This window comes from Candida orthopsilosis, assembly GCF_000315875.1.
Source record: "Candida orthopsilosis Co 90-125, chromosome 2 draft sequence".
Lineage (NCBI taxonomy): Eukaryota > Fungi > Ascomycota > Pichiomycetes > Serinales > Debaryomycetaceae > Lodderomyces > Lodderomyces orthopsilosis.
The window spans coordinates 1697603-1707734 of NC_018295.1; the positions used below are offsets into that span (position 1 = coordinate 1697603).

Below are 10132 nucleotides of genomic sequence, written 5' to 3' on the forward strand. Positions count from 1 at the left end.
TCGAAAAGATGGTTAACGAAGCTGAAAAATTCAAGGAAGAAGATGAAAAGGAAGCTGCTAGAGTTCAAGCCAAGAACCAATTGGAATCATACGCTTATTCATTGAAGAACTCCCTTTCAGAAGAACAATTCAAATCTAAATTAGATGCTTCTGAAATTGAAGAAGTTACCAAGGCTGCTGAAGAAACTATCAGCTGGTTAGATGCCAACCAAACTGCTACTCAAGAAGAATATGCTGATCAACAAAAGGAATTGGAATCCAAGGCTAACCCAATCATGGCTAAGGCTTATGGTGGTGCTGCTCCAGGTGGTGCCCCAGGTGCTGGTGGTTTCCCAGGTGGTGCCCCAGGTGGTGCTGCTCCAGAAGAATCTGGTCCAACTGTTGAAGAAGTTGATTAAGTTCGATAAAAAAAGAAAAGTTTATGATATGTTGCTTTAATGATAGAATTATATTAATGTATTTTCATGCACATAGTTAGTTTATTTTATAGACAAGGCTAATGATATTAATACAATAAGTTATATTTAATAAAAAATTGTAGTTTACTTTCGTAGATTTTGATTATTTTTGTCAGTGTCATCACTGGTCACGTATCGAATACCGTTGCCACCGAGTTTTCGATCATTCTCTTCATTATTTAGATGAGATAAACTTTCACCCCGACTATCTCCACCATTTTCCAAATTTTTTATATTGCCTCCAGCCAGTTGACTGGCCAACTTTTGCATTTCTTGAATTTGAACTCTATCCATTTGGTCTAGGGATGTTGGTGGTGGTTGACTTTCTATACCATATTGATTGACTTTAGAATCATGATTTATGGTTTGTGCTGGGACATTGTCCGCTTCTTGTTTGTTTTCTTCAGAATTGGCTACTTGAGTTACCTCGTTGCATTTCTCACGATATGATGCTGAGCTCATTGTCAGAAGATGTATGGTGATGGGTATAGGTGTAATGTGGAGAGAAGTGTTAATGCGAACAGTGACGTTTGATTTTAGTTGCATCCCATGACGCAAAAATGAAAATTCGACTTTGAGATACGTCATACAAATTCTGTTACCCATATGCCATCATATTTAAAAATGGGCCTGTCGTAACATCCGAACGAATGAGTCCTCTCTTGAGCAGGGTTACTAGTTGCATCTATTGGCTTATGTAAGTAGAATGAACATGGCAGGAGGGGTGCCTTCGTGGTAAAATTTGTGTGAAAGATAGAGACGATAGCCAAATAGCCACCCAGTGTATAGTAACATTTTGAATTGTGGCTACTAAAGAAAGTGTAATTGAGTTATTAATCCAATGAATTGGCATTCGCATTGGTGGTCAGTGGTTATTGTGGATAAATCACTCAAAATTTCTATTGCCGCCCAACAATGTTTAGCGAGACACAAACGGAAATTTGTTGTGCATTGAAAGAGTCCAACAAAAATCAACGTAAAAGACTAAAAGACCAAAGGCCATTATAGTTAGTTGAAAAGTTATGTTCAATCATCCAAACAGAGCTGATAGGCCGCCATCGTAATTAATGGCTCCATTCACCACCTGGTTTTGCAATTTGTTATTGAAGAGTCTAGACCTCGCGGCTAGAATAAAAAAATAAAACTCCGAAGCTATAAAATGCAAGATCGGTAGCCTCTGTTGCGCGATTTCAATCTACTAAACAAGAGAATCGAAATATTCTCTGAAAGTCTCAATGAGTGTGGTAAATCGTCCTATCGCATTGCATCTCTAAACGCATTTTTAAAAGAATTCGGCAAATTTAATTGGTTGGTAAGCTTGTTTACATTTTTATCTCGTATAAGCCAAAAGATTACCCAACAAAAGCTATCAACAATTTTCAATTGTTTATAAACCAAGTCTGAATTTGGAAGGTTCTCATGAAAAGTAAATAGCACTGGAATTGGCTTCAAATGGTAACTCGGTGCCCAATGGATAACAGTTGCTTGCATTGAACATCATCAATTGGTATCAGCTTCCAATAAGTCCGTCGTATAAAGACTTTTTTAAATCAAGCGTTAGTGGCGCATCGTTAAATTTAAATTTCTTGAAAGATTTTAATTATTCCCTCGACCGAAAGTTACGTCGAACTAAACGGCGCGCACTGGGCCAGTGTGGAGCCTATTTTTCCGCTCTCCCTCCCCTCTTTTCTCAATTCACTCCGTCTCCACAAAATAATAACCTAGTGGCCTCTTTTTAACAACTTACTTACTGTACTACTACCAACAAAAAAATTTCAAAACTTTGAAAAATAAAAAATTTGGATAACAAAATAAAACACCCTTTTTCTTTGATTTATTATATTTCAATTGGATATATATACAATCTGCCAGTCACCGATCAATTTGAATCTGGCTCACCCACTACTCCTTCCCCCCTCTCAATCACCCAATTGTGACATAAATTATTTATTCAACCCTTTTTCACGATACCCACAATGACTGTTAAAGCTACACACAATGTTGTACATGAAGCTAATGGTGTAGATTTTAGAGAAACACCAGCACAATTCTTTGCTAGGCAACCAAACAAGGGTCCAATTACGGACTTGCAACACTATAAAGAATTGTATCAAAAATCAATTGCTAATCCTGAAGGCTTTTTTGGTCCATTGGCTAAAGAACTCTTGTCTTGGGATAAAGATTTCCACAAAATCAAGTCTGGTAGTTTGAAAAACGGTGATGCAGCTTGGTTTTTAGGTGGTGAATTAAACGCTTCTTTCAATTGTGTTGATAGACATGCATTTGCCAATCCTGATAAACCTGCATTGATTTACGAAGCTGACGATGAAAAGGATTCGTATACGGTTACTTATGGAGAATTGTTGAGAGAAGTTTCTAAAGTAGCTGGTGTTTTGCAAAGTTGGGGTGTTGGTAAAGGTGACACCGTTGCTATTTACTTGCCAATGAATGCGCAAGCCATCGTTGCCATGTTGGCTGTTACCAGACTAGGTGCTGCTCACTCAGTCATCTTTGCTGGTTTCTCATCAGGCTCAATCAAAGACAGAGTTAATGATGCTAGTTGTAAGGCATTGATTACATGTGATGAAGGTAAAAGAGGTGGAAAGATTGTCAACATCAAGAAATTATGTGATGATGCATTGGTTCATTGTCCAAGTGTTGAAAAGGTCTTGGTCTACAAAAGAACTGGTAATGAGGAAATCAAATTAAAAGAAGGTAGGGACTTCTACTGGGATGTAGAAACTGCCAAATTTCCAGGTTACATCCCACCTGTTCCAGTCAATTCAGAAGACCCATTGTTCTTATTGTATACTTCAGGATCTACAGGTACACCAAAGGGTGTCGTTCACACTACTGCTGGATACCTATTAGGAGCTGCAATGACTACCAAATACGTGTTTGATGTGCAAAAGGATGACATACTTTTCACAGCTGGTGATGTAGGTTGGATCACTGGTCACACTTATGCCCTTTATGGGCCATTGTTACTAGGTGTTCCATCGGTCATCTTCGAAGGTACTCCTGCATACCCAAATTATGGTAGATTTTGGCAAATTGTTGAAAAACACAAAGCTACACATTTCTATGTTGCCCCTACAGCTTTGAGATTGTTGCGTAAGGCTGGTGAACAAGAAATTCACAAATACGATTTGTCCTCATTAAGAACATTGGGTTCAGTTGGGGAACCAATTTCGCCCGATATATGGGAATGGTACAATGAACACGTAGGTAAGAATGAATGTCATATTTCGGACACTTATTGGCAAACTGAATCAGGATCACATTTAATTGCCCCATTGGCTGGTGTTACTCCAAACAAGCCAGGCTCTGCTTCTTATCCATTTTTTGGTATTAATGCTGCATTGATTGACCCAGTTAGTGGTGTTGAAATCGAAGGAAATGATGTTGAGGGTGTATTGGTTGTCAAGGACCACTGGCCATCAATGGCAAGAACCGTCTACAGAAACCATACCAAATACATGGACACTTATATGAACCCATACCCGGGTTACTATTTCACAGGTGATGGTGCAGCAAGAGATCATGATGGTTTCTACTGGGTCAGAGGAAGAGTTGATGATGTTGTCAATGTCAGTGGACATAGATTATCCACAGCTGAAATCGAAGCTGCATTGATTGAAGACGCTAAGGTTGGTGAAGCAGCTGTTGTTGGTATCAATGACGACTTAACTGGTCAAGCTGTTATTGCATTTGTTGCCTTGAAAGAAGAAACTGATGACGAGACTGCTCTAAGAAAAGAATTGATTTTACAAGTTAGAAAAGTAATCGGACCATTTGCCGCACCTAAAGCTGTAATTATTGTACAAGATTTACCAAAGACAAGATCAGGTAAAATCATGAGAAGAATTTTGAGAAAGATTAGTTCCAATGAAGCTGATCAATTGGGTGATATCACAACTTTATCAAATCCACAATCAGTTGAAGGTATTATCAAATCTTTTGCTTCACAATTTGGTAAAAAGTAGATACAGGTGGAGCTAGACTAAAATTAATAAATAACTGCGAGTAAATCTGTTGTCGAGTCGAGGAGCACTACCTCTCCTGTGTATATCTTTGGATATCATTTCTATTCATCTAGCAACTCTCTATAATCATCCAAGGTCAACGTGTTTCCAGCTGCTCTAAGAAGTTTCTGAAGTAAGCTGTCATCAACATCATGTAAAAGTACATGAATATGGCTGACGCTTCGAACACTTTGTAAGCTCGACCAGTTTCTAAACCAAAGGATATCATCAGGAGAAACCCCTTTATCAATGAATGTGTTTTGCAAATATCGTTCAATTATGTGTTTGGTTAATGGTGATATATCTCCAACAGGTGAATTGACATCATTGGGTATCGTTAATTTCGACCATACGCATAAATGTAATACTGAATTTTCAAAATAATATGGGAACTTGTTATAAATAATCTTCACGTCATCATCATTATATAAAATAAGGTCTTGTGGTTGTGATATTGAGTATTCAAGTGATGTAGCTCCTGTTTGGCTGCGAATGTCACTTTGTTTCCATTCTAGTTCTTCATTCAACACATAATCATTCAAAGCTATACCTTGCAGTGATAGGTCATTTTTGAATTGATAATATTTGCTAAATTGCTCCTCACTTCTAGCAAATAGCTCAAGCTTGTTTGATTTTACAATTTGTTGGATTTGACTCCAAGTAAATGGATCACCTGCTTTGACTTTACGTTCAATTGTCATAATGGTGGGGCTGGGTGTATTGAAGAATAAAGTGTGAAATAAACGAAGTTGGTATAAAAAAGACTTCTGAAAGGTTTTAGGTCATTATATATCATCGTCTCTTCTCATACTTTAGCAGTTTAAGTTGGGGTTGTCAATTTATTTTCCTTTTTGTGCATACGATAATAACCACACGTTTCTTACAACTCCGATTTATAAATCAAAAGATCCAATTTTTCCAACAAAAAGCCAGTTTTGATTAGACATTATCCACTATTAGATCTAAGAGCAGTGCAGGCTTTCTTTCTCATCTTAAGGGCATAAAAATGGTCATGAAAAGTCTACCTATGGGCCCGTCTCCGTATTTTTTGCAACCTCGTGATATAAATGTAACATGGTTGCACTGCTACCATTCATGTAATGTTACATTGCAACATAAAATAATATGTCACCCGCATAATATGAGGCCAGATAAGAGTGTTCTATAATTCCGGAGATATGTAATCTCGATAGAGTTGGTGAAAGAAAGGTTCCCCTTTCTTGTCTAATTGGATTCTATGGAAGAACGAAAAATTTTCTAGAGATCTTGTGCGGATATATGCATAGTGGTACAATCTCATAATTCCAGTGATGATTGTAAGAGAAGAGATGTCGCTTCTTTACGTTGTCTTCAGTTTTCGTATTTCGATGAATAGTTTCGTTCAGAGTCGAAGAGATCGTCATTTGCTGATTCCATAATGATTACCTTTAGTGGCTGTTACTGAGCCCTTCTGGTATTCCAATCACCTTAAATTGGGTAGAGGAAAATCTTTGTACATCGGATTTGTGTGTGCCACCATATCAGCCAACATTATTTTCTTTTGATATTCCTCGCGATTCCTTCAATATCTCAACACATAGTGAACTTATCCCTAATCCCACCTCCAAAAGCCATCTCAACCTAGCACTTAATCATCTGTCACAAGCACGTTCAATTGACATCAATTTTCCTATCTACATCGCCACAGACTACAAATCATGGGCGCACACAAGTTAATCATTCTAAGACATGGTGAATCCCAATGGAATCACGAAAACAAGTTCTGTGGATGGATCGATATACCACTAACTGAAAAGGGCAAAGAAGAAGCAGAATACGCAGGTGAGCTAATCAAGCAACACGGGCTATCCCCTGATATCCTCTACACCTCAAAACTAATACGTTCAATTGAAACTGGGTTTATAATACTCAAAGTATTAAACAAACCTTGGGTGGATCATATAAAGACTTGGCGTTTAAACGAAAGACATTATGGACAATATCAAGGTCGTGATAAGCATGAAGTCTTTGTTGAATTGGGTGAAGATAAAGAGAAATTTCAATACATCAGACGAAATTACAATGGCTTACCACCATTGATTGATCCTGAACTGGATGCTTCAATCGATGAAAAATACAACGATTTATTAAACAAGAATATCCTACCACGTGGTGAATCTCTTTCAATGGTTATGGATCGATTAATTCCATTTTTCAAATATGAAATTTTCGATCATCAAATGGTTCAATTGAATAAGACAGTGTTGATTGTAACCCATGGATCAGTGGTTCGAAGTTTGATTAAATATTTGAATAAAGTTAGTGACGATGATATACTGAAGATTAATGTCCCCACTGGTATACCTTTAGTGTTTGAATTGAATGACCGAGGTGATTTGATTAAACCTTATTATTATTTGGATAAAGAGAAAGCAGAAAAGGGAATTGAAAAAGTGAAGAATGAAGGGTTAAAGAAGGAATAGTGATGTATAGTGTGAGGGAGGTATATAGAATTGTATTAGTAGTGACTATAAGAGAATGTCAGTTGGACAGTTGCGGCTCGGCTTTTTAACAAATCATCGAGACAGCTGAGTGCTGATTGCCATCTGTAAACTTGGGAGGATCTAGTCGCTGTATCTTGCATAATGAATTTCCTTCAAGATGTTCGTACTTCGACTGTGGTCGCATCGAATGAGATTTCATCGATATAATTTTTTTTTCCATTTTGATCTATATGACGAACTAGGCAAAGCTATGTCACATCGCTCGCTATGGAGCCTACTACGGTCATTCCTAATCCTTAAGCTGATTCAATTGACTATAATATACTTCACCCCATCTCGATTCGATACATCATCGCAATTAATCATTGATGAGTTGGCAAGTTCATCATCAACAGCATCACCATACAATGATATAATCACCACCATTTTGAACAAGCTAATTACTTGGGATTCAGTTTATTTCAATGACTTATTTGTCAATGATATTGCTTATGAGCATCAATTTGTATTTTGTCCCGGATGGATCAAGTTAATTTCTTTACTACCGAGCACCAATTATTATCAGCTACAATTGTGGAGTATATTAATATCCAATGGTGATCATTTTGCTTCAGTTGTGGTGTTGTACTACTTGAGTAAGACAATCTATGATTCTAAAATAAGCTATATTGCTAGTCTAATGATGGTGATATCCCCAGCTGGTGTGTTTTTAACTACAAATTATTCTGAAAATTTGAGCAACTTGACTACATTGTTGACAATATATTTATACTATAAAGCAATTGATTTCAACAATGTCACCACAAGAAGCAACAAGTCGATAAAAAGTATTTGGTTGTACTTACTAAGCGGTATTGTTTGTGCATTCAGCTTCACCGTCAGAGCAAATTCACTTCTACTAGGCATATTATATTTAGTAGATTTATACGATTTCAGCATTATTGATCAAAACTTGAGGTCCAGTGTATTATCTATCATCACTGGATCCATTCTCGGGACAACGTTCCTTGGGCAAACCAAATACCACTACCTCACGTTTTGTCCGCAAAGACAAGGTTGGTGCTTGAACAAGTTCCCCAGTTTGTTTCTGTATGCTCAATCACATTACTGGGACAATGGGTTTTTATCGTACTGGTCGTTGAACAATATACCCAATTTCATACTTGTTGCACCAGTCTTGTTGTGGAACTGCTATTCAGTGAGGACAATGTGGAAGGTACTTCCTCAATATCGTAAGTTGTTACCACTTGTTGTTTTAAATGCATTGATAATTATTGGTGGTGTATTCTTTTGGAACGTGCAGATTCTAAATAGAATCACCAGTTTTTCACCATTGATTTATTGGACTTTGGCATTGAACTATAAAAAGCCATGGTTCAAGTATATCTTGGGGTACATGTTGACGTGGAATTTGATGCAAACAGCATTATTTGCGGCATTCTTACCACCAGCATAGGAGGAGAGAGATGAGGCTACCATGTGGGTTGAGGAATATTTTCCTTTTAGCACAATTGCTGCGAATTTTTTCCTAATTTGGTGCAGAGATACGCAGGTTTATCACCATCATTCTTTCTTCAAATTAGGATAACAAAATGTACAATAAAGTGGATCCCAGTCCTATCTATTCAAATATATATAATTGCGCCTGCCAGGGAGAAACTGAAATTGAAGTCCTCAATCAAGGAGATCATCAATAAGTCATGAATTCGACAACTACTACATCTACATCTAATGGATGGATACTGCATATACTAGCAGAACAGCCAGTTATATTAATTACCATCCCTCTTTGCATTTTGTTTATTTATTTCACCAAGACTAAAAATGGTAAACTGAAATCAAAAGCATCTACAACAAGCAAGCCATCGGGTAGAGCATCAGCTTCAAAGATGGACCAACGTCCATTTGGCTATTGGAAGCCAAATTACTCTTTCAAAACACCAACGCCACCTCCATTCCCAAACTGGTCAGTGACTGAAACCAAACCAATACCATATCGTGCATTTAAGCACAAGTATACTATAACTATGGGTATACGAAACATGGACTGGCATTCTTGGATTGAATTGGATAGCCAATGGAAGTATTACCATGACTTAAAATTGAAACGTCTTGCAACGAAAGGTGATGAGTTGTACAAGACTAGCCCCAAGGCAGTTGCTGCATCATGGGAATTTCTTGAAGAGTTATTGGATTATTTACCAGTGAGGTATCCTTCAATGTTTCACTATGATAAAGAGAAGCGTATGGTAAAGATTTTAGCTACTGATGAAGTATATGACTTGAATCTTGAAGACTGTGATCCTATTGTAACTGCTGCCAAATTGATTCAAGATGATATTGCAATCATGGTTGAAAATGAAGATGATGGTCAATATTCATTAGAGCTGGGATGTATTACATTGGCAGGATTTTGGAAGATTAAAGACAAGTTTCAAATGAAATTGGATCAAATTCATACTTCAGGTGATGTTCCCAAATACAAAACTCATTTAGGACCAGCAATGAATAAGTTTTTCCGTCGTTTAACCGTTGAAGCACCCGTGGTGAGGAACAATTATTTCATTCAAACTGATAATCATTTAGATTGGTCTTCATCAATCGGATCAGAGGAGGAAGCAGACGTTGGATGGAATACTGCTCCTGATGCTACTGATATCAACAATTTATATTTTCGAAGTGAACGTCAAAGTTTGAGACGATTGCCCAAGACGGGGGCTGTTGCATTTACTGTACGTACTTATTTCATCCCCATGGTTGAATTATGTAAGGAACCATATGTTCCCAGAAGATTATTGAATGGAATAACCAGTTGGGATGAAGATGTCAATGAGTATAGAGGTTTTTACAAGTTCAAAGATGTGTTATTGCCATACTTGGAGAAAATGGCTGAAGAGCAAGAAGCAAATGGGTTGGATAGGATGCTGGAACCACAAGCATATCCATACTAAGTTTATAAAGAGTTAGGAATTGTTAGATAGAAAATAAATTAAACTCAAGTTTTAACGAACCTTTCGCTAAAACATTCTAAGAAAACTCCTCGCTATTCCAATACATTTTCTCACTTCAATGATATAACTTAATATATATTAACTACTAATACAAAAGAATTAAAAAAAAGAATACAAAGTCGTAATTCACCTGTTTTACCCAAGAATAAAAGAAC

General features: G+C 37.1%; 6 protein-coding genes across 6 annotated transcripts; 4 read left to right on the forward strand and 2 right to left on the reverse strand. All coding sequences in view use genetic code 12, as the record gives it.

The window, feature by feature from the left end:
• Positions 1 to 542: 542 nt before the first annotated feature.
• On the reverse strand, positions 543 to 1064 carry CORT_0B08160 (hypothetical protein; the record flags this gene model as incomplete). The annotated part of the gene is made up of 1 exon (XM_003867909.1): positions 543 to 1064. One exon carries the CDS (start codon positions 1062 to 1064, stop codon positions 543 to 545), a length of 522 nt encoding a protein of 173 aa, XP_003867957.1.
• A 1370-nt stretch (positions 1065 to 2434) lies between these two features.
• Positions 2435 to 4444, forward strand: CORT_0B08170 (Acs2 acetyl-CoA synthetase; the record flags this gene model as incomplete). Its single annotated transcript, XM_003867910.1, has 1 exon — positions 2435 to 4444. The coding sequence occupies one exon, from the start codon at positions 2435 to 2437 to the stop codon at positions 4442 to 4444; it is 2010 nt and encodes a 669-aa protein (XP_003867958.1).
• Positions 4445 to 4545: 101 nt separating this feature from the next.
• Positions 4546 to 5184, reverse strand: CORT_0B08180 (Gig1 protein induced by N-acetylglucosamine (GlcNAc); the record flags this gene model as incomplete). Its single annotated transcript, XM_003867911.1, has 1 exon — positions 4546 to 5184. The coding sequence occupies one exon, from the start codon at positions 5182 to 5184 to the stop codon at positions 4546 to 4548; it is 639 nt and encodes a 212-aa protein (XP_003867959.1).
• A 996-nt stretch (positions 5185 to 6180) lies between these two features.
• Positions 6181 to 6945, forward strand: CORT_0B08190 (Gpm2 phosphoglycerate mutase; the record flags this gene model as incomplete). Its single annotated transcript, XM_003867912.1, has 1 exon — positions 6181 to 6945. One exon carries the CDS (start codon positions 6181 to 6183, stop codon positions 6943 to 6945), a length of 765 nt encoding a protein of 254 aa, XP_003867960.1.
• Positions 6946 to 7123: 178 nt separating this feature from the next.
• Positions 7124 to 8422, forward strand: CORT_0B08200 (Gpi18 protein; the record flags this gene model as incomplete). The annotated part of the gene is made up of 1 exon (XM_003867913.1): positions 7124 to 8422. One exon carries the CDS (start codon positions 7124 to 7126, stop codon positions 8420 to 8422), a length of 1299 nt encoding a protein of 432 aa, XP_003867961.1.
• Positions 8423 to 8666: 244 nt separating this feature from the next.
• CORT_0B08210 (hypothetical protein) lies at positions 8667 to 9917 on the forward strand (the record flags this gene model as incomplete). The annotated part of the gene is made up of 1 exon (XM_003867914.1): positions 8667 to 9917. One exon carries the CDS (start codon positions 8667 to 8669, stop codon positions 9915 to 9917), a length of 1251 nt encoding a protein of 416 aa, XP_003867962.1.
• Between the last annotated feature and the right edge of the window lie 215 nt (positions 9918 to 10132).